The sequence below is a fragment of the Protomyctophum bolini genome, assembly GCF_963924005.1.
Source record: "Protomyctophum bolini genome assembly, chromosome: 10".
NCBI classification, from domain to species: Eukaryota; Metazoa; Chordata; class Actinopteri; order Myctophiformes; family Myctophidae; genus Protomyctophum; species Protomyctophum bolini.
Window position 1 is genome coordinate 16613388 of NC_137871.1, and position 24965 is coordinate 16638352.

Genomic DNA, 24965 nt, shown 5'->3' on the forward strand with positions numbered 1-24965 from the left:
CAACTCGCTTAGAATTCGCTAACCTGGCAACCTGGAGCCAGGCTTCCCATTGGCTCCCCAACAAGCACAACAACCACACACACACACAACTGTTCCATTCATGTACCAACAACAACTCACTTGGACACGACACTTCTGAACTTTCACAACAATCGCATTGGAATTTTTAACGATCGCATTGACGCCACTTTTGCCGCGGTACCAAGGGGAACACATTGCTCATTGCACGCACTTTCACAACAACCGCATTGGATATTTTAACCATCGCATTGACGCCACTTTTGCCGCGGTACCAAGGGGAACAACTCATTTGGACACGATACTTCTCACTACGGCCCTTTTACTCTTTACCTGCCACTTGGACACGACGTCGTCTTCCACCATTGCAGGTAACATAACATGTGTGTTTGTGCGTCTGTGTGTATCTACAACGTTTGCTTCGTCTGGAACTGTAACCGGTAGATTACATGTCAATGCAATTGCATTTAACATTTATTTGCTTTGGACAGTTGGGTTCTTCATAATAATATTAATAACAGACAACACACTGGAGTAGTTTTACACACTGTGGTGACCCAAACATGTGGAACTACTGTCTCTCAGGCTCCCTGCCTGTGAAGTACGCCAGACATTTTATTTAAGAAGACTTGGATCGAGTGTGATACAGCGTATGAAAGCTCACTTCCCAAGGATTGTGGAGATGTTTCTATTTTTTTTAAAGGTTGAGAAATGAAATAATTATGGTCGTTTCTAATCTCAACATTTCAGAAACGGATGCTTTTTCCGCCGCGCTGTTGCCATGTCTCATAGAAACCAGTAAATAGGTCTATACAAAAAACCCACAATAACCGCATATAACAGGGGTCTGGAACCTATTTCAAAATTTAACATTTATTTGCTTTGGACAGTTGGGTTCTTCATAATAACAGACAACACACTGGAGTAGTTTTACACACTGTGGTGACCCAAAAATGTCTCTCAGGCTTCCTGCCTGTGGAACAATAGAAATGGTTTGCAGAAGTACGCCAGACCCAAACATTTGGAACTACTGTCTCTCAGGCTTCCTGCCTGTGGAACAATAGCAATGGTTTGCAGAAGTACGCCAGACATTTTATTGAACAACACTTGGATCAAGTGTGATACAGCGTATGAAAGCTAACTTCCCAAGGATTGTGGAGATGTCTTTATTTTCTTTTAAGGTTGACAAATGAAAGACGTGGATGCTTTTTCCTGCGCTGTTGCCATGTCTCATAGAAACAAGTAAATAGGTCTAATAACAAAACAAACAAAAAAAACCCCGCATATAACTGGGGTCTGTAACCTATTTCAAATGAAGTGCCATGTTATTATTTTCTACATAGTGAGTCTGCCATATCCTGCAGTCACAGTTCATAGTTTTAATGAATGAATGTGACTCATTGTGAGCTGGTACATCTGCTATTTTCAAAAGTAATCCTGGACATTTTTTAGTACATTTTTTTATTAGCCGTCCTTAGTTGGGCAAATGCATTCATCTGGGTATCCTTCACATGGGAATGTGCTGTGTGAGGATCACTGCTTTAAACAACATTAGGAGAAACCTTCACAAACAAGAAAGGCAACCACAACTACCAATATTTACAAGCAACTTCACAGATCAAACAACCACTTATAATAAACAGACTTGCCAACACTCCTCCAGCAGCGTCCCAGAGCCGCTCAACTGTAAAATCAAACAGTGCTTTATCTGCTTCTTGCGTTTATGAGCTGGATAGACCCACGTCTAATCGTTATGCGCAGGTCAAGGGGCTTAATAGCAAATTGCGCACAGCAAAAATAAATAACATATGGACACTCCCACAATGCTAAAATATTCAGGAACGCTGTATGCCATACGTGTGTGCGTTCAACACGGGACGATAACACTTCTATAATACCATTGTGCGCAGAGCGAGGCCAATATAGGCCAAATCATGTATTACCCCATTGTACAACGGACATTCCAAATGGGGCCTACATCTCAGCTGGAGAAACATGTTTGCATGCATGCATCGCTGCCTTGCATGCTGTGTGCTACTGTTGAGTCTGTCACTTACTTTCACTGATTTATGGCATTGTCTTTCTGTTAAAATCCAACAATGTTAATTTAAGAACTCTGGACATATAGGTCATTATCGGTAGATTACATGTCAATGCAATTGCATTTCTCATTTTTTTTGTCTCATGAAAAGCGTTAATGACCTGACAATGACAAACCATTTATTTAATTTCAATTGAAGTTTGCTTTGGACGAATGCAACTACAACATGCGTAATTGGCACATGCGTGTGTGTGCGTCTGTGTTAGCCTACAACTTGCGTGTGTTTTCCAAGAGTCAACCTACACCACTGGTGTGTGTGTGTGTGTGTGTGTGTGTGTGTGTGTGTGTCAGAGTGATTACTACACCATTCTGGATTTACAATTTCAATGCTGAAAATAACAGCTGCTAATGCTATTATTAATATCATAACTATACAAATGCGTTAATGACCTGAAAATGAAAAAACATTCATTTTATTTCAATTGAAGTTTGTTTTGGACAAATGCAACTACAACATGCGTGATTAGTACATGCGTGTATGTGCGTCTGTGTTAGCCTACAACTTGCGTGTGTTTTCCAAGAGTCAACCTACACCACTGGTGTGTGTGTGTGTGTGTGTGTGTGTGTGTGTGTGTCTCCAAGTGATTACTATACAATTCTGTATTGACAATGTCAATGCTGAAAATAACAGCTGCTTGCATGTATTTATGTTGTCAATGCTGAAAATAAGGCCTGCTAACAATTCAGCTGTTGCCACAAATGCCATCATTAGCCTAATACCATAATAACAATTCTGATTTTATGTCATCAATGCAGAAAACACTTCCTTCAAACACTACAGCTACCTACAACACTATGCCGAAGAAACGAAGATCATCCCTTGCATACCGAACGCCAAAGGCCACCCGGCAACGCTTGCTCACAGCTGCGGCACAACGCCACGCACAAGGTACATGTGCTCTAACAACCTTACATCAACACACACACTGAACAATACATGTGTGCGTCTGTGCATACTGTACACACATACTCCTTCCCTGTGTGTGTACCACCATTTACAAACATCACACCACAAGTAACCAACTTACTCTTTATGTCCCCGCCCCCTGACTTCACCACACAGACAACTGCAGTGATGGCACCCACAACACAATGACAAACACACCCTCCTTGCACACGCCCCCCACCAAAACTTAATACTTCTTTATTTTTACCACTCCACTACATTATATCCCTCTCTCTCACATCCCTCACTCTCACATCACATTACGCTGACACCTTTCTATTTACTGTGTGGTGGCAGGGACACATCACACACTACCATGCCATAGCAGCACAAGTTAGTATGTTGACAACTGCTGATGATTATTGTCTCACTTCACAGCAGAACAACATGATGACGCCACTACACCACAACTGCTCCACACCCCTACTTTGCACCTGCATGACACCAGAGGTAATGCATTCACATCATATGTTGCACTCACATTTACACTTATGCATTGTGTCCACTACACTCACATACTGTGCAAAAAAGCAACTTACTCTTCATGTCCCCGCCCCCTGACTTCACCACACAGACAACTGCAGTGATGGCGCCCACAACACAATGACAAACACACCCTCCTTGCACACGCCCCCCACCAAAAGCTCATACTTCTTTCTTTTTACCACTCCACTACATCACATCCCTCTCTCACATCACATCCCTCACTCTCACATCACATTACGCTGACACCTTTATATTTACTGTGTGGTGGCAGGGACACATCACACAGCACCATGCCATAGCAGCACAAGTTACTATGTTGACAACTGCTGATGATTATTGTCTCACTTCACAGCAGAACGCCATGATGACGCCACTACACCACAACTGGTCCACACCCCTATTTTGCACCTGCATGACACCAGAGGTAATGCATTCACATCATATGTTGCACTCAAATTTACCCGTAATGCATTGTGTCCACTACACTCACATACTGTGCCAAACTACAATCGCCAACAGCTACACGCAAACAAATGCATCAAGCAGCTGAACTACTACATGGACCCTCCCTCGCCACTCACACGCCAACAGCCCCAACACAACACTTGGTTCCAGCAGCTGCAGCACAAGATGTATCAGGTACACTTGCTCAAAACTACACTGTGCACAGCACAATGCTATACACTGCATTTTTTTCTCCACAGATACTGCAGTATCTTCATCATAAACCTACATTAATTGGGTACACACCCTGTGCTCAACATGACTCATACTATATCTCTATACATCACTTCACAGCTCAACACCAGGGCAGCACTCCTCCACAAATGGCCCCAACACCTTCATTGGACGTGGCTGAGGCCAGAGGTACTGACTTCTGTTATTCATATAACCTTACTGCTTGGTACCGAGCATCCTGACACACTGTATGTGCATCTATCTACATATCTCTGCATAACATGTCGATAACATTTTGTACCTCTGTGTCCACACACACACTACTGACCATACCCAGCTCAGCGCAGGCGGGAGAAAACACGTGACAGACTGAGACGGACCAGAGGTAAGGCCTCAGATATATGTTGCCCTCTGCCTCAATGCATTACGCATATGTGTGTATGTTATACCGACATGTACTGAAGATAGTATAATATAGTAACATACACTCCCATCTTCATTTCTCAGCTCAGCATAAGCTAGACAAGCAACAGCAGCGCATGGCTACAACACAGCCAATGGCCACAGCAGAAACCACAGGTAACCAACGCAGTACACTCACATCTACACTTTCACCTCAATAAATCTAATGCAAAGTTCTATCACATTGTCCCACTACACAACACATACACACAGTTCAATTTAATGCCTCCACACATTTCCATTGCCTGCCTCAACAAAAACATCACATTCACTTACTGACCACATTCTACTTATTGCATGACTCATGAATTGAACTACTGACCACATTCTACTTATTGCATGACTCATGAACTGAACTTCACACCATACTTTCCATCTACCTTCACAGGCAGTTCCCATCAGCCAGCAAGACGACAAGTTGCTACCAAAATTGCAACTTGCACTGCACAGATTCTCAGCGGCCAACTAACTATCAACCAACTCTCCGACACACCACAGAGTATTGGCCAACTCAACTGCGTGTGTGACCACTGTGGAGCATTCACATTCAAAAATGAGACCTCCAGTATCTGCTGCTTGAATGGAAAGATTCACCTACCAGCCTTCCCTACGCCCCCACAGGCCATCAGTAAACTGTGGTTTGACGATAACCCTCAGGCAAAACTGTTTCGGAAACACAGCCGTGTCATCAACAACGCTGTCTGCCTCTCCAGTATAGCTGTCAAAGAGAAAACATTCACATGCTTCACTCCCACTGTCATTTTCCAAGGCAAGGTACTCCAGCGCATCGGGCCACTCCAACCAGAACCTGGTGCTGGTGCTGTCTTTGCCCAACTTTATGTCCTCGACCCAAGTCTGGAAATCACCACCAGATTTGCAAACATGACTCTCCCCGCCAGAACATCCACTGCTGACAAGGAAACAATGAAGCAGCTGCTACACACTGTGCAGCAAGTTATTCACCTGCACAATATATTTGTCCAAGATTTCAAGCAAATCCTTGAAACCCCAGAAGAACAATTACAGCGAGGCACTATTGTCATAAGTGCTGAAGCCAGGCCACAGGGAGGACATTCCGGTGTTTACAATGCCCCCTCCAATCTCCAAGAACTTCAAATTGTCACCAACGAACAGGCACATGATCTGGTCATCAACTTACGTGGTGGAGGTCTGAAAATCATATCAGACCACCATCCCAAAGCCATGCCCCTCCACTTCACCCTCCTCTTCATTGATGGGACATCTGGCTGGCACTGTGCTCTCAAGCATGTGGACAATGAAAAAAGGCTCACAGCCCGTGAGTTCTTTGCCTATCACATGAACATTCGTCACACTGCGAGCGACTACCTTTTCCAGGCAGGCAGACTGTTTCAAGAATGGATCCTCAATGCCTGGATAACATGCGAGAACCAGAGGCTGACTTGGCAACGCATGAACCAGAAGACATTACGGGCTGACAGCTACAAACAACTACAACAGGTTGTGGCTGCGCGGAGACGAGAACAGAGTGCTCCATCTCACTCTGTCCACCACAATGAGCAGGGACATGCTGTGGGTAGAGTCATCCTTGCTAGCTCTTTCCATGGCAGTCCACGCTGGTACCACAGCAAGTTCCAGGACGCTATGGCCATAGTCCGCCACATGCGAAAGCCAGACCTTTTCATCACAGTCACCTGCAATCCTCACTGGCCAGAGATCGTAGCTGGCCTCACCCCTGGCCAGACAGCCCAAGACCGACCTGACCTGGTGGCCCGGGTATTCAAACTAAAGAAAGATCAGCTCATGGATGACCTCGTCAATAAACACATATTTGGCCAAGCCATTGGCAACCTTTGGGTCACAGAATTTCAGAAAAGAGGTTTGCCGCACACGCACATTCTCCTCATTCTTGCACAGCAGGACAAACCCAACACACCAGCCCAAGTGGATCAAATTGTCTCTGCAGAACTTCCCCCTGACCCCCATGAAAATGGGATCTCTGCCCAAGAAAAAGCAAAGCGCCAGCCACTGTGGGACATTGTACTTACTAACATGATCCACGGTCCCTGTGGACAAGAGCATCCCAACAGTCCCTGCATGGAGAAGATAGACAACTCCAACAGCAAAGCCTGCAAGAAAAACTTCCCCAAACACTTCCAGCACCAAACATCAGTGGGTGGCGAAAAAACCTATCCTATCTACCGCCGTCGCTCTCCAGATGATGGTGGCCGAACTACAAAAAAAAAAGAGAACCACATCAACAACAGTTGGGTAGTGCCTTACAACCCCTACCTCAGCCTCCGATACAACTGCCACATCAATGTAGAAGTATGCAACTCTGCACTTGCTGCCAAATATCTCTACAAATATGTGACCAAGGGGCCGGACCGTGCAATGGTTTGTGTTGGGGTGGAGGGCGCCCAGGCTGCCCGTGATGAGATTAGTGACTATGAAGACATGCGTTCTGTTGGGTCAAGTGAGGCCAGCTGGAAACTCTTCGCATTCCCCATATCCGCCAACAAGCCTCCTGTTCAAGTCCTCCGCTTGCATCTGGAACACGAGCAATACGTCGTTTTCACCGAGGGTGATGAGGAGAATGTGGTGGAGCAGGGCAGACAGACAGAGTTGACTGCTTTCTTCAAACTGAATGCTCAACAAAAGGCAGACAAGGGTCCAGATTACAACCCCACAAACATGCAGCGCTATGTTGACATGCCTCACAAATACACCTACAAAAACAACACGTGGCAACTCAGAAAAAACAATGCTTTCTCCATTGGCCGTGTCCACACCATCAGCCCCCTAGCTGGAGATGTGTTCTACCTGAGACTGCTCCTCCACAATGACCACTCCAAAGGGAAAATAAGTTTTGAGGACCTCTACTCAGTCAACGGCAGCCGCCTTGACACCTACCAGGCAGTGTGCAGGGAGCTTGGCCTGTTGGATGATGACCAAGAGTGGTCCACTGTCCTTACCGAGGCTGCTGCCACTCACCTCTGCCCCCAGATTCGTGCCCTATTCGTCATCATCCTCATCTTCTGCCAACCAGCCAACCCTGCAAGCCTGTTTAATGACTTCTGGCCAGACTGGACAGATGACTTCAAGCGGAGAGCAGAGCAGAGTGCAACAACCTTCACTGACCAGCAACTCAAAACCATGGTGAGACTGGATCTGCAAGTCCGCCTCCAGTCACATCAACATGACCTCCAAGACTTCCACCTGGATAAAATGACAGATGAGGAAAAGGCCACTGTCCATGGGCTGGTCAATATCGAAGAGACGCTTATCCGTGAGGAGCTGGACTATGATGTGGCCCAGCTGAAAGCCAACGTACAGGCAACCATTCCACAATTCACTGCTGCTCAACAACAGATTCCAACGTACAGGCAACCATTCCACAATTCACTGCTGCTCAACAACAGATTTACAACACTGTCATGACGGCAGTCCAGCAACAGGCCAGCTTACAACTCTTCATATCAGCACGTGGCGGTTGTGGTAAGACCTTCCTGCTCAATGCACTGCTGGACGCTGTGCGCAGTCTGGAACCCGGTGGCTGTATTGCCCTTGCCATGGCAACTACTGGCATTGCTGCACAACTCCTACACCTAGGCAGAACATTCCATTCACGGATGAAAGCACCTCTCCACCCAACAGAACACACACCCTTCCACATCACAGCTCAAAGCAGCCTAGCCAGGCTGGTGCGACGGGCACGCCTCCTGCTCATTGATGAAGCAACCATGCTGCACCGCTTCCTGCTGGAGGGACTTGACTACACTCTGAGAGACCTGATGAACAAGCCAGACTGTCCATTTGGTGGGAAAATCCTCATCTTGGCCGGCGACTTCCGCCAGTGTCTTCCAGTGGTTCAAGGGGCTAATCCTGCCCAAATCGTCAACAGCTGCCTCAATAATTCAGGCCTCTGGCAACACTTCCAAGTCTCCAGCCTCACAGAGAACATGCGGGTCAGGGCCAGTGAAAACCAACACCTGAAGGACTTTGACCAATGGACTCTCAGCATTGGTGATGGTACAGCCAACGATGCAAACAACTTCATCCACATCCCAGATGACAGGTATTTCCACATTCAAAGCAACACAGAGAATGACCACACAGCAGAGGAGCGCTCCATGAAAATGTTTTGCCAAACAATATTTCCCAATATGCCCAACAACTTCACTACTACCGGCTGGCTGGATGGCCGATCAGTGCTTGCCCCTACCAACAAGGACGTGGACACCATCAACGACCTAATGGAAACCTGGATACCAGGTCTGTCAACCAACCTGAGCAGTGCCGATACCCTGGAGAACGACCAAGACAGACGGCGGTTCAACGTGGAATATCTCAACACCCTCTGCCCCAGTGGATTTCCCAGGCACCTCATCACCCTCAAGCCTGGAATGCCCTTGATGCTACTCCGCAACATCAGCCCCAAAGACGGACTCTGCAATGGCACCAAACTGTTTTTCCTGAGAACCCTCAACAACAAACTGCTGCTGTGCAAAATTGCAGCCACACAAAAGGAAGTCCTGATCCCTAGAATCAAGTTCATTTCTGATACTCAACATTCCTACTTTGAGTGGGCCAGACGGCAGTTTCCAGTCCGCACCGCTTTTGCCACCACCATCAACAAATCCCAAGGACAGACACTTACAAGAGTGGGGGTCTGGCTTTCGTCCCCTGTCTTCACTCACGGACAGCTTTATGTTGCCAGCTCAAGGACGGGTAACCCAGAAGCTCTCACCTATGCCATAAAGCAAAAAGAAGGACAGCCAGAACATCATACTACCAATGTGGTTTTTCAAGCCTTGCTTCGCGCTGTGCTTCCTGACCCTACAATCCCCATTGAGGTAAGGCTGTTGCATTGCTACATATGTCATTTCTACACATAATATAAAACTGCTGCTAACCTGAAGATCATTATGATCAAACAAATCACTATCCTTTGTTTCACGTCTGCCCTGGTGGACATGTTTCTCCCATTATGCAGGCTCTACTGACCAAAACTTTTCTGTGTCTCCTTTTCTACAGGCTCAACCATGACAATCTCTGGAACCAGAAACACCCCTTCCACATCACCCCACTCCTCCACGCCCTCCTCTGGATCAGCTGCCCAATATAATTGTTCCTTTACTAAGTTGGCCTTTCCACAACAACTGTGTTCACTGTTGGGGGGGGAGGAGGGTCCAGGTGTTGCAAGGCCAGGGCTCTAAGGGTGTTTTACACTTTGAACTATTGTAGTAGTGTATCTAACATGTTAAAAATGACATAGTGCACTTGATTGTCAAATGTAAAAGATTTTGGTTAGTAGAACAGTTTCGTTAATTAACCTCAGGTATACATTTGATGAATATAGTGCACTTAATTGTACAATTTAACATGTTGATTACAAACTGCTGCTATGCAAAATTGCAGCCACACAAAAGGAAGTCCTGATCCCTAGAATCAAGTTCATTGCTGATCCTCAACATTAACATTCCTACTTTGTGTGGGCCAGACGGCAGTTTCCAGTCCGCACCGCTTTTGCCACCACCATCAACAAATCCCAAGGACACACACTTACAAGAGTGGGGGTCTGGCTTTCGTCCCCTGTCTTCACTCACGGACAGCTTCATGTTGCCAGCTCAAGGACGGGTAACCCAGAAACTCTCACGTATGCCATAAAGCAGAAAGAAGGACAGCCAGAACATCATACTACCAATGTGGTTTTTCAAGCCTTGCTTCGCGCTGTGCTTCCTGGCCCTACAATCCCCATTGAGGTAAGGCTGTTGCATTGCTACATATGTCATTTCTACACATGTCATTTCTGAATAATATAAAACTGCTGCTAACCTGAAGATCATTAGGATCAAACAAATCACTATCCTTTGTTTCACGTCTGCCCTGGTGGACATGTTTCTCCCATTATGCAGGCTCTACTGACCAAAACTGCAGCTTCTTTTACTATTCACTGTTAACATTAACACTCACATTTTGTGCTTGAGTCATCCCTTATCTGTGTCTCCTTTTCTACAGGCTCAACCATGACAATCTCTGGAACCAGAAACACCCCTTCCACATCACCCCACTCCTCCACGCCCTCCTCTGGATCAGCTGGCCAATATAAGTGCTCCTTTACTAAGTTGGCCTTTCCACAACAACTGCGTTCACTGTTAACATTAACATTCTTTCCTACAAATACACTCAGACTCCATTAAAAATACACTGAGACCAACATTTTACATGTTTTGACTTTGTCAACCTTTGCTCCCACAGAAGCTCTCACCTATGCCATAAAGCAGAAAGAAAGACAGCCGGAACATCATACTACCAATGTGGTTTTTCAAGCCTTGCTTCGCGCTGTGCTTCCTGGCCCTACAATCCCCATTCACGTAAGACTGTTGCATTGCTACATATGTCATTTCTACACATGTCATTTCTGAATAATATAAAACTGATGCTAACCTGAACATGATTATGATCAAACAAATCACTATCCTTTGTTTCACGTCTGCCCTGGTGGACATGTTTCTCCCATTATTCAGGCTCTACTGACAAACTTTTCTGTCTCCTTTTCTACAAGCTCAACCATGACAATCTCTGGAACCACAAACACCCCTTCCACATCACCCCACTCCTCCACGCCCTCCTCTGGATCAGCTGCCCAATATAATTGTTCCTTTACTAAGTTGGCCTTTCCACAACAACTGTGTTCACTGTTGGGGGGGGAGGAGGGTCCAGGTGTTGCAAGGCCAAGGCTCTAAGGGTGTTTTACACTTTGAAGTATTGTAGTAGTGTATCTAACATGTTAAAAATGATATAGTGCACTTCATTGTAAAATGTAAAATCTTTTGATTAGTGGGACATTTTCGTTAATTAACCTTAGGTATACATTTGATGAATATAGTGCACTTAATTGTAAAATGTAACATGTTAATTAATTTGATGTATAGTAAATGTATGTAGGATAAATGGACAGTCATGGTTCCTATTGGGACCACGACTTTAAGGGGGGGGGGGGGTGTGATACCCCACACACATACTGAGTAGTGGATGTGCCTGCCTATTGCCTAACTTTCATCCTGTAGGTGAGCCTGGGTAGGGCATTGGCCCGATGGCTGATGGGAGAGCACCTGGGCCCGGTGTCTCCCAGAGGCCATAAATACCACACTCATCCCAGTTGAGAAGAGAGATCCAGAGGAGCCAGACCTGCTGCCTCCACTCCCTTCATTAGCCTCCATGCCTCCATTCCTTTGTTTGATTGTTCTTTCCATCCACACATGCACCACACCATGTATCACACATCCATACACTACACCTACACCACTCACTCACTGACTACACATTCCATATAATTTGTTATGTTAAGTACTGCAGTTCATTTTAGTTCCTTATATAGGCCTATTATTTAATAAATCATATATTGTTCATCTTTCGCACGTCTCCTGCTCCGCATGTTTGTCAACGCAAGAACCAGCCATGACAATTATTTCCTACAAATACACTGAGACCAACATTTTAAATGTTGTGACTTTGTCTACCTCCCACAATTTCCTTCCTCCAATTTGCGCTGCGCGCCGCTAGGATGAGCGGGCCGAAGGCCCGCGAAATTCTAGTATATATACATACACAATCTTTTTGTGAGTGTGCATGTGTATGTGCGTGCGCCTGCGTGCGTGCGTGCTTGCATGCGTGCGCCTGCGTGCGTGCGTTTCGTGCGTTTCCTGCATGCCTTCACAGTCACACTGACTGCACACAGCGTTTGTATGAGTGTGCACGTGTGCACGTGTCATCTCATGAGTAACATAGCAGATATAATGGAATTGCACTGATCGGCTTTATCCTGAGAGAGAGAGTGCAGACGAGAGGGAGAGAGCAATGTGGAACATGAAAGAACCTCCCATCAATAAGACCAGGGCGGCAGAAATCAGTGATAAAGGAGAGGGCCAGGTGATGGGAGACTGAAAGACTAGAAGTACGCGGTTTACAGCTGATCTGTGATCAGTTGAAAACTGATCTCAGTGTATATGCAATTACAAAAGGAGCTGGGTAACATGTACCGATCTGGAGTATTATGCGTCTGCATGCAATAGATTTGCATACAGTAAAGCACTTCCATTGTCCTTTGTGATTTACATCAAGGGAAATGTATTTCTGGATGCATGTTTTATTTGGCTTAAAATAAACGGTTCATGGAATGGTGCTTTTTCTACCCCGCAGGAAATCACTGCTATTGTCTCTGTGGGCCTACAGTACAGTATATCCTGATGATTGTGGCGCTGCAGTAACGTGTGTGTGTGTGTGTGTGTGTGTGTGTGTGTGTGTGTGTGTGTGTGTGTGTGTGTGTGTGTGTGTGTGTGTGTGTGTGTGTGTGTGTGTGTGTGTGTGTGTGTGTGTGTGTGTGTGTGTGCTTTCTGAATACGAGTCAATAGTATTGTTTATACTAATGTATATGTTGTGCAGGTATTTGTGTGTCCTCCAGTACTACAGTATGCATGGAAGGTGATTATGACAGAAGACCGTTGTGGGTATACAGTGCGCATACTGTGTGTGTGTGTGTGTGTGTGTGTGTGTGTGTGTGTGTGTGCGCGTGTGTGTGTGTGTGTGTGTGTGTGTGTGTGTGTGTGTGTGTGTGTGCTTTCTGAATACGAGTCAATAGTATTGTTTATACTAATGTATATGTTGTGCAGGTATTTGTGTGTCCTCCAGTACTACAGTATGCATGGAAGGTGATTATGACAGAAGACCGTTGTGGGTATACAGTGCGCATACTGTGTGTGCGTGTGCGTGTGCGTGTGTGTGTGTGTGTGAGTACTGTAGACTACTCTATATACAGGCTTGAGGTTTGTTTTGGGGAGAGTATTGAATGTGTCTGTCTGTCCGTCCCCATTCCCCTCAGTATTCATTAGCACTCATTGGGTGGGTATACGGACCCTCCTGCTGTGTTTAATTACGACGTTCCACAGGAGACGGACTGAGTGGGTATATCGACGGCAGAATTCTGTGTGGATGAACAGCGAAGGCACCGAGAGACATGGAGATGAAAATGATGAGAGATGAAAATAAAAGATGGAGCAGAGATAGGTGCATAGGCGAGCTGGGAAGAGGGGTTTGATTTGGGAGCAAACCGGAGAGATAAAATAGCCTGTTCTGAATAATGTGTCTTCATCATATGACTTGGGAGACATGTTGAATCCAGAATCTGATTGCTTTTGTTTGCTTTGAAGTGAGATCATTGGTTTGTTATAAAAGCCCTATAGGGTCATGTTTTAAGCTCCCACCATAGATTTGTATTGGTGTTTTGATCTTCTCTTTCTGTTCTTTATCATTGTGTTTTATTGCTATATTTTTCAAGCTCTACATTTGAACGCTGCCCTTAACAACTAAATGACTACAACGAAACTAAATTATGTCCACACATAGCCAACTAAAAGTAGATTCAAAGCCAGATTATGCTTAGTACATTAGTATAAATACGTTTGCTGGCGCTGTCTTTGGATGCAGGCTGGCCAACAATTATCCTCATGGCAATGTATTAACACAAAGTACACTGTAAAAACCTAATGAGCAGCACCTAATTGGCCTACAGAATATACTGAAAGTGATGTTGATCTATAGGGTCGAATTTTCGGTGATATACAGTAGTAGCTACTGTACATGGGCATGATGATCATAATCTTCATCTATTTCTTCTCTGCTTTGAGAGCAATAACGCAGATATGATGATTCCAATCACTCGCATTGTATTGTGAAATATGTCTCAAAAACAACTTCTAGCACATGAACAAACCCACCATACAACTCAAAAAAACAATTGAGCGGATAGAAATGTTCCTGCAAGAAACAGCAACATTTGTCTATGGGTCTAACTGAAATTGTGTTTGGCTCCCTCAATGTGTGATTCACATTTGGGATTGATCAGACTATTTGTTCGTGATTTTTGGCATTTTTGCATTGACCAAACCTGCAATTCTGGAAGGTAATTATAATCTGAATGGAATATGAAAAATCTGAATTATACATGTATATTCATCACATGACTCAAGAGATAATGTGTACTGGTTCCTACTACTTCTGGTTCCTTTATCACAGATGCAACAGATAAAGATGATTGACAATGTTTACTTAGATCTTAGATCTATTGCTTTATCTATTGGGGGGAATGGGAGGAATAGATGTGGCCTGGCAAATGATTTAGGAGATTAGTCATGGGGGAGTGACGTTTACAATATGTTTAGATGATCAGAAGAAAGTTAGAATACAAACAAACATGAGACAGAGACGCCACAATGTGAAAAAAGAAGATGAGCTGGTTTATCCCATGAAAGGATTAGACAAAAAGCAAGAAGTGTGCTGCTAACGCTACTGTATATGAGAATCAGAGCTTTGTGTTTGAGGATCTATGAATTGTGCAATTATTGGGCAACACAGCAGGGGTGATGGAGCTGGACTGTAAAATTACTTCAAAATAAGAATTATCACTTACTGTAGGCTGTGAATTAATTTGTGTGAGAGCCACTGCACATTGTTTCATGTGTTGTCTCCAATATGCGGAATGTGTTTTGATGTAGCTGGGTGACTTTCAGTCCATGGCATTAATAAGTCAGGACGTATGAATAATGCAATTATTACTAAGAGATGGTTGGAGAGAGATGGACAATAAGAGAGAGAGAGAGAGAGAGAGAGAGAGAGAGAGAGAGATAGACAGTCAGCAAAGACTCTGATATTAGCTTGTACAGTACATACACTGTATACTGTTTAAACAAGCTTGACTCAAATCAATACTACTAGAATGAAAAATGATGTAGACTTGTGCTCTTTAGGAGGAGCTTGTATGGTGTCCATACTCTTTAATGTTATTCTGAGTGAAGAAGATGACTTATACAGTATACCTGTAGATGATGCATGCTGTCTTCTGGCAGGTGGGGCAGTTATTGATGTCCTGTCCAGTCCTATAGGAGCAGCGACTGTAACAAGAATTAATCAAATATAAATCAGTCAAACATTGTGGGCGGAATGGGGCTATTATATTCACATGGCAACATTTTACTCTGAGAGTTACAGGGATATTTTACATTTCCCCCAAAAAAGTAATTGGGCTCCTCACACATTTCAATGAATATATATATTTATTCATAATGGGTTTATATAGGGGGTGTATCTTTTAAATCTTTTAAAATGAATATCTAAATACTAAATCAAGCAACTTAAAAACTGTCTGGGGTGCTCACAAAAGCCTGAGTAGACGTTAGAATGACCCCAAACATGTTTGAAAATACTTGCAACCAGTATCCTCAAATTGTACCGGTCTTCAACTGGTCAGTCTAGTCTAGACCACTGCAATTTCTTTCGTCCGTTTCCACACCTTGCAATTTGTTGCATAGGTGACATGTGGACTGGTGCTTTAAACTTTGAAAGTTAAATTAGTGTTTATTTAGTTACAGTTAAACTAACAATGCTAAGTTAAACTGTGACACTTAAACTGAGAGGATTTAGACGTGTAGCATTCGTTTTGGCTCAGTACATTTCTGAATGAAAGGCCAAATAGTATTTCATTTTTTTAATGATTTGTCTACTTGGTTTGGCCCGTGTAATGCCAGATGGCTGGCGATGGGTGCCCTCACTTCGATTTAGCACAGCAGCCTTCGACCCAGTGGAGCAGTATACGAGTGCCAGGAAGTGCAGACAATTAGAAAAGAATTGGGAAACCTCCTATTATTGAGCACATTTCTGTGACTCACCACTTCACACAGTATGGATTTCTCTGATGTCATTAACTCCATATCTATTAACTCCCAGGAAGTTTCACCAAAGTAACTGCACACCCCCAATCTCCCCATTTCTGGTCAGGTGTCAGATCTCTTTTTCTATCCATCCATCCATCCATTCATCCACCTTTATCTGATTATCCGTAGTCAGGTCCCAGACATCCCTTTGCTGGGTCACATTAGCTACTGGAGGATCTCAAATCCCCCCTATCTGGTCCTTGGCATGTCCCATAAAGCCTCCTCCCAGCTGGACGTGCCCCAAAGACCTCTCTAGGGAGACGCACACGAGCCATACGTACTAGATGCCCGAACTCCCTTTTATTTAACATAGTACACATTTAATGGCAAATGAAAAGTAAATACATAAAAGTGGAAAGAAAGAACAAAATAATAATAATAACAATAATACACATGTTTGAATACATTATAATACGTGGGTGTGAGTTTTTGTATGCAGTCGCAGTATACTAGGCTCAAACTGACAGAAATGGGCGTTTGTTTATATAGCAGTAGATATAAACGTATACTGTATACACATACTGCATGCTGTATACTGAGATATAAATATTTATGGGTAGTGCAAAGTGCAAATGTTCAGGCAGGATGAAAGATGTTCTTAAGGGACTCCCACACACGCACCCCCCCCCCCCCCCCCCCTCCACACACACACACACACACACACATACGCACGCACGCTCTCACGCACGTGCGCGCACACACACACATACACACGCACGCACGCACGCACGCACGCACACACACACACACACACACACACATACACACAGTGCCGCAGGAACCACCCCATGCACTCCTGCTTCTATTAGCGCATGTTTCAGTGACAATTAATGCATTCCCTCGCTATAAATTACACGCACAGGGTGTGTTGAACATGACACATTTCTCTCATTATGAAAGCACCCCCCATGATAGCAGTATCATCAAGTTTGAAATTTGGTACACAGTCTAACGACACACAGATTAACCGCCCATACGAGATGAGATTTTAAAACCGCACTGTTGCCTCTCTGCAATTACATAGATTTATTTTTGCCAAGACTTTTTGGGCTTCCCAAACTACTTAACGTGGAGGAAGGACTAGTTTGATAGGTAAAATACATCTCGTTAATTAAACTGAGAGAGATGGTGGCGTGATTGTCATGACTTTGTTCTCTCCACGAATCTTGATCAAAGAGTGCAACAGCAGGAGGGGACGTGAATATCTGATGTGGGAGAACACAGTGGCAACCTCTCAGCCCAGCTGACACTTTCATTACAGCAGCCAACACAGAGTACTTTCATTTTTGGCACAGTGTCTGACACATGCTCTCTCTTTCCCCCATTTTCTCTCTCTCTCTCTCTCTCTCTCTCTCTCTCTCTCTCTCTCTCTCTCTCCCTCTCCCTCTCTTTTTCGCTTTCTATTTTTTGTCTCCCTCTTTTTTACACTGTCTCCGAGCTCTTTCTCTGTTTTTGTCTGTCTTGCTCCCAGTTAAGCGATGCATCTAAACATAATAAACACGCAATCACGCAAGCATGCGCGCGCGTGCGCGCGCACACACACACACACACACACACACACACACACACACACACACACACACACACACACACACACACACACTGGGAACAGTGCGTAACCAGTGTAGACTATAGACTTGCTGAGCTGCTGAAATATGAGTTGCACATCTTATATGGTAATCTGATAGGGATTAGCCTGGTATTAGAGGTATCTGTCATTTTTGATGATGCTTGTATAAATATGCTGAGCAGGCTCTGCTGCTGACCTCTATTTTGGATCAAAATGACAGGAGACTTTGTTATTGTGGCATTAGTCCAATATGTAAGGAGTGAGTCAGCATAGTGATTCTCAACCTGTGGGTCGGGGCGCCCAGGGAGGTCCCCACATGTTTTGGGGAGTGACAGTGAAGTGAAAATATATATATTTTTTAAAAGCTCACACCTTTTCCACAATATTTATCTGCGGAAACGAGCTAAACTAAAGTGAATGCCTATATTCCACAGAGAGGATTGTGTGGAATCCAGGTGTATTTAGGCCAGGTGCTGGACGTCAAGGCATCAAGGCGAGTAATCAAGGAGAGATTCAATTGCTATATTCCAAATGCTTGTGCGGGTGGGGGGTCCCTTCCCCAGTTCAGAATCAGATTCTGTATGATTATTTTCCACTTGCACTTTAGAGAAAAGGGTCACTGCAAATCAATGCAGTGATCACCTTTATCCAATGATGAAATATTTCTACTCTGATGGGAATGCTCTTTTCCAGGATGACAGTGCCCCCAATGCCATCCAGATGCAGAGCATGAGGGGGCAGAGAATGCTTTGATGAATATGACATTTATTTTCCATCCCTTCACCAGAGTTCCAGAGAGACTTGTACAATGTATGCCATAAGCTGTGAGGCCCAACACCTTAAGGTACAGCCCAACAGTAACACCTTAGTAAGACATTTACTTAGACATTTGGTGTTACCTTTAATGTGTCACTCATCCCTGTACACACAGAAATAAAGCGGTTGCTTGAGAGAGACCTGAGAGATGGAAGAATAGCAAGAGAGATGGGGTGGTGAAGGCATGAGAAACAAGGTGAGAGAGTTGAGCTGTGAGGTATAGAGAGATGTTGAAGACAGCAGAGGTGAAATGATGGCCTGGGGGGGGCAGACCTAGAGATGGACAGGCAGGTGAACGAGAGGAAACAATAGCAGACTGACAGCAGGGGGAGGAGTATGTGATGGACAGGTTGTCAGAGGAAGGAGAGAAAGGACTGCTCAGAATATGAAAGCGTGGCCGCAGGTTGTGTGTGTGTGTGTGTGTGTGTGTGTGTGTGTGTGTGTGTGTGTGTGTGTGTGTGTGTGTGTGTGTGTGTGTGTGTGTGTGTGTGTGTGTGTGTGTGTGTGTGTGTGCGTGTGCGTGCGCGTGCGTGCGTGCGTGCGTGCGCGTGACTTTATTCATATCTAGATAGAGGTGCAGAGAGAGAGAGAGAATGACGGAGGGAGAGAAAGAAGAGAGGTGGATGTTATTGAAGGAGGAGGATGGCTGGAAGGAAGAAGGGGGTATGATGGAAAGGATTAACAAATCAACAGAGATGAGACAATGGAGATGTGTGTGGTGGAGGGAGGGGGGTGGAAGAGGATGAAGGATCCAAGATCCAGAGAAAGAGAGGGAGAGACAGACTGTGTTTTTGAGGCCATATAGGATCTGGGTTGTGGCTGAATGGTGTTACTGTGCAGACTGGGAACCATAGCAGATGTCAGTTCAGTTCAAGAGGAGATGCTGCTATTGACTGTATGGCTACATAACAGTCTGTAATCCTCCCACAGGACTTAGCTGCGCTCTCTATCTCGGGCACACGTTCACGTTCACACACACACACACACACACACACACACACACACACACACACACACACACACACACACACACACACACACGTTCACACACACACACACACACACACACACACACACACACACACACACACACACACACACTTCTGCAATCCTCTATAGGTCTGACATTTAAATTCAATTACCGGGTGTTGAAAGCTTGTCACTGTATATTCCAGTAAGAAAAGTGAAAACCCTGTATGCTTTACCTTGGTCACTCACTCCATGGGTTCTTAACCCGTGGGTCGCGACCCCCGAGACACTGCCAAAGCATCTCCGGGGGTCCCCGGCCACAGACGTTGAGAACCCCTGACTCACTCTACTCCATCCTCTGTAACTCCCACCAACCCCCCCAACACCCCTATTATGCATGACTGTCTTACCCTTCACTGAGGGCCTTGCTCTTCTCCAGATCTTGGATAACGTTGAGGAGCACTTTGATCTTCTCCTGGTTGGACAGCAGGTTCTCCTCCACGCTCTGCAGTCGCCCCTCCAGCCCGCCCGGTGCACCCCCCACGCTGCGCAAACCGCCGGGGGCTCCATTGCATTGGGCTCTGGAATGTGTCGTGCAGGCCGCAGCCCGACTGCGGTCCAGCGACATGGCCGCCTCATTTGTACGCTCCACTGGCTTGACCGGTTCTGTGGTCGTTGGTTCCGGGTTTTGCAACACGGGGGTGGCCATCTTGGCCACTCCCGAGTTGTTCTGGCCGGGAGCAGGTGGGCTGGTGCCGCTGCTAGAGTTTGGATCAAGGGGGGGCGCTGTGTGACGCTGTTGGTGTGCATGCTTGTTAGTGTGTTGGTGCACCCTTTCGCCATCATTTTGGTCCATGGCCGCGTTTTGTTCCTGGGAATAGAGGCCCATCACGTCTGTGGAAGGTGTCTGCGTTCGTTGTGTGTGTGTCGTGCTTGTGTTCTTCTCTGTGTTGTGCACGTGTATGTCTGTTGTTTGCGTGGCTGTGTCTTTGTAGTGCGTTAAGTCTGTGGAATGGGGCCTTGGTTGTCGCTTATTGTCTTTAGTTTTGTAGTGAGCATATGACGAGTGATTTCCATGTGAACTGTGTGCTTTTGGTATGGTGTGTGATGCATGAGGTATGTGAGAGTGAGTCGAGACGGATGTTTGTGTGGATATGTGCGCGGTCCTGGTGTGGTGACTGGCGTTCAGGAGGGGGGAGTCTCTTCTCGACTGGGTGGGGGTGACAGAGTGCTTACGTGGATTCGGCAAAGTCTGACTGGCCGTTATTGGATCGGTAGTACGCCGGCTGCAGGCACTCGTGCAAGGCTGTACCTGTGATTGTCTCCTCCCACATGTCCCACACAGACGGGGCGAGGAGGTGGTCGTCATTCGACAGGGCCGAGGCGGGGTGGCGTGCACTGTCGTGCACGTGCCCCCTGCCTTTAAAGCCGAGCGATGGTTTTCTCCTCGTAGAGACTGGACCCTCCTTTGCTCCCCTATTGGCTCAGCCCCCTCGCTGCCCTCGCTGCAAACCCCTCCCACCACCTCAGGTGCTACTATACTGCCGTTGACGTACCGAGCTGTCCTTTTGTCCCTAGTGTCTTTGGGATTGGCCCGCAGGGTTTTGATCTGGCAGTAAATGCCGCCCTCTGACCCCTGTGACCCCATGTCGTCCTGTGTCAGGCTGTTGATCTCGTTCTGGGAGGTCTCCTTGGAAACGGGCAGACTTTTGCTGTTACCCCTGACGGCTCCCTTGCTCTCCGCTGCCGTGGATCTGTCTGTTCCCTTTGTGAGCTGACGCTGCATGGCGATTGGCTGGCTGCCGTGTCGTTTGATGGAGGGAAGGGACCTGAGTCCAGGGGAGGTCTGCACCCCCACACTGCACAGCGGGCCCCATCGCCCTCCCGCCAGGGGCAGCCCAAGGGCAGGCACTGGATTGGTGTGGTCGGCCACCCTCCTGCCCATAGTCCTCAGCCGATTGGCTCAGCCCCCTGAGGAGCTGAAATGTGTGAGGCCACTGAGTGACATCAGACAACGTCAGCAGGTTTAGTCCAGTAGAGCCGGGAGACCTTATCAGCCTTTGATTATCCAGTGTCTGTGCGTCTGTGTGAGGCAGCGTCGGTTAGGTTGCATGTGATAGTGGGAGATAGGAATTCAATTGCCAATAAAGAAGAAATGGTGCGAGCTCCATTGCTTCATTGGCCATAATGTCCCAATGTCCTTCCATAAAAGTCCATCCTCCTTGGTTTAACGGCTTTTGATTGGACATCACTGTCAAAGCTTGTTCTATATGCCGAGTTGGATATATTCTCTGCTCCTTTCACGTTCAATCTGCTGCAGCAAGATGTAGAAAGAGAGAGAAGTAGGGAGAAAGAGAGGTCGACAGAAGAACAAATGGTCAGATTGTTGAGTATAGCCCTAACATTAGGCAGATAAAGCACCTTATAAAAGCTCTGAGCACAAGCGAAATGCACCCACTGACCAAATCAATGCAACTATATCAACTGCTGATTACACCAGAGTGCAACATGGCTCAGGATCAGGAAGCAACCAATGTCTGGTGATGTTTTTACTCTTAATCTCATCTAGCAGCGTCGGGAACTGAAAAACAATAGGTCTTCAAAATAGTGTACAGTATACGGTGTAAGTCTTGAAAACAATAACATTCTGTGTAAGATATAAGATTATGTTACACATTAACTTCAAAGGCGCACTGATGACAGGAGATCATTTTTCAGTAAGTTAACTGACGATGCACAGTGCCTGTGCATCTTTCATCGGAATTAAAAACAGCTCTCACACATTGGCAGAATATTTTAACAGAACCACAGTGTGCACTGACTGGCAATCTATCTCACTTCTCTGTACAACAGAGAAGTGAGATACCGAACCCGACTTAATCAGAGGCAACATTATGCAGAGACAAAGAAGCGGATGAGATGACAATCATGACACATTCTGATGATACAATGAAGCGAACAGCTGGCAAAGTGGCAATGTGTATGTGGTTGTTTGTTCAACATCTGATTGTAATAAAATGCATCTCTGCCCTGCTCTAGAAAAAGAGTTGCGTAAGCAGGGTAGTAATGTGTTGTCAATGCAGAAATCTGTAGTGGATGCTCGGAAACATAGATACACAATGACAAGAATTCAGACATCAAAGCATGAGCACTGGCCCTCATTTATCAACCGTGCCTACGCCAAAATATGGGTGCACGCCGAAATTACCGACATTTTCGACATTTACCATTTCCGGCAAAGCTTGAAATTTAACTTGACAAAGTTCAAAACTCACGTCTGGTCGGGAGCTGGCGTACGCTTGTTTTTCTGTCGTAGAACGGCGGAGCAGCATTGTTTGACCAGCTGAGAGGCTGCCAAAGGCATCGAAACATATGTATTCACTCCTAAAATGTTAATATAAAACTGTATGTATATGGGCTACATGTAAAAAAAAAGAAAAAGAAAAGAAAAAAGGAATAGACCTACAAGATGTGTCTGTGTCATATTAAATTTGTAGGAGCTTTCCAACTTTACAATTAAAATCGCACTTGATTTAAGCCATTTAAACAGTGTTTTGCATGAGCGCATACATGCGAGGATTTGGGCTGTCTGTGCTGGAATATTTCCATGGCGTTGGAAAGTATAGCCTATAGTGCAGTGCTGCCTGCAGCTGCGGAGAGTCCCAACATGCATGGGTAGCCTATATACTGTAGCCTAATCTACAGCAGGCCAATGTCTTTCTGGAGTTACGGTATGTGCAATCTCTTCCTCGTTTAATAAACCTGACGCGTCGCTCGAATGCCAAATGTACCGTGCCAGCGCAAGTGGGAACCGCATCGGAGATGTAGGCTACCCAGCCAGCCCACCACCACCACTCCACCAGTGCCAGCCACATGGGCTACGGTTTTAGCTGCACATTCATATATTGACAGTTGAGTTGACAGCCTATCCACTGCAGCGACTAGCGACTGCGAGGCAATCTAAATAGACTGTCGAACGTGCATGGTCAGTTGATCACGGTACGTCACGGACAGACAGACAGGACAGGATCGAGGAGCAGCACCTATGCAAAACAGCAGCGTGTGTGTGTGTGCGCGCCTATTTGTTATTTAATTCATGGTTCACAGGTTCAGGTTTTCGTTCACTAATAGATCTTGTTGTATATTAAATTAAAAATACTTTAATAATTGAATATAACTGTACAACTAACAACACACAGTGACAGTTGCTTGCAAATTGCGATATGTGCGTGCGTGCGTGCGGGGGGGGGTGAGGCGGGCAGCAAGGGGGAAGCGAAGCGAGAGGAGAAACAGACCTACAGCTTTATTTAATTCATGCAGGTTTATTTATTTAAGATACAACAAGTTGCAAGTTGCGTGTGCGTGCGTCTGTGTGTGTATGAGAGAGCTGGGGCAGCAAGTCCATGTAACCATGGTTTCAGGACGTATTCCAGGACGTTCATGTCGCAAAAACGAGCGCGTGCCCGATAGATTTCAGCCGTCACATTTATTAACGTCAGAACGAAATTAAGGAAGGATCAGCTGTTTGCGATCACTTTATAAATGCCGTGGCGACGTGGGTGTACTACGAAACCTGCACTCGAATCTGTGGCAGATTTCACACTCGATTGATAAATGAGGGCCTATACCTGTATACTGTAAGCTACCTCCCAAAAGATGCAGCATGGCCTGTTGCAAGACACACAAGAGTCACGTGATAGTCATCATGTTGATTGATTAGGTCCAATAAAGAGCTGAAGGAACAGTCGCTACTGTATTAGGACAGTGCTATAGGCATAACTAAGCAAACATTGCTTCAAGCCGAGATGCAAATCTCACAAAAATTCCACAGTTGTCATGTGTGTGTGTGTGTGTGTGTGTGTGTGTGTGTGTGTGTGTGTGTGTGTGTGTGTGTGTGTGTGTGTGTGTGTGTGTGTGTGTGTGTGTGTGTGTGTGTGTGGCCGCGCGCGCTTGTGTGTGCACGTGTGTGTGTGTGTGCACGTGTGCTTTCATGCATGTGTACGTGTATTTGTGCATGTGTGCATGGCTGGGCTAGTTGCTTACATGCTAATATGTATTAGTTGTGCGTCTCCTTTTGAGCACTATAATGTCAGTGGGGCATCATCACTGGTTCTTACCGTACAGTGTCAAGGATAAAGCACTCTCTGTCAATATTGCAGAAATAAATTA

At 45.6% G+C, this 24965-nt stretch overlaps 3 protein-coding genes across 5 annotated transcripts in view; 2 read left to right on the forward strand and 1 right to left on the reverse strand.

Moving 5' to 3' along the window:
- The window catches only part of insyn2b (inhibitory synaptic factor family member 2B), a gene marked incomplete at both ends in the record, with an annotated part of 26270 nt that extends 4529 nt beyond the window's left edge, over positions 1-21741 (reverse strand). The window contains 2 exons of the mRNA XM_080774343.1: positions 15548-15622; positions 20207-21741. Of these exons, the coding sequence (XP_080630469.1) occupies positions 15548-15622; positions 20207-21741 (1610 nt within the window). The remainder of the gene's footprint in view (positions 1-15547; positions 15623-20206) is intronic.
- The window catches only part of dock2 (dedicator of cytokinesis 2), a 149181-nt gene that overhangs the window by 72835 nt on the left and 51381 nt on the right, over positions 1-24965 (forward strand). The window lies entirely within an intron of this gene.
- On the forward strand, positions 8056-12225 carry LOC308322752 (ATP-dependent DNA helicase PIF1-like). 2 transcript variants are annotated; one of them, XM_080774163.1, is made up of 4 exons: positions 8056-9526; positions 9708-10435; positions 10692-10782; positions 10932-12225. In XM_080774163.1, the coding sequence occupies exons 1-2, from the start codon at positions 8108-8110 to the stop codon at positions 9717-9719; spliced, it is 1431 nt and encodes a 476-aa protein (XP_080630289.1). In that variant the 5' UTR covers positions 8056-8107; the 3' UTR covers positions 9720-10435; positions 10692-10782; positions 10932-12225. The 2 variants fall into 2 exon arrangements, with proteins under 2 accessions (XP_080630289.1, XP_080630288.1); XM_080774162.1 differs by having other exon boundaries at positions 10692-12225.

Coding starts and splice junctions, on each gene's coding strand:
- LOC308322752 (XM_080774162.1), top strand. CDS start 8,108: ATGACGGCAGTCCAGCAACAGGCCAGCTTACAACTCTTCATATCAGCA.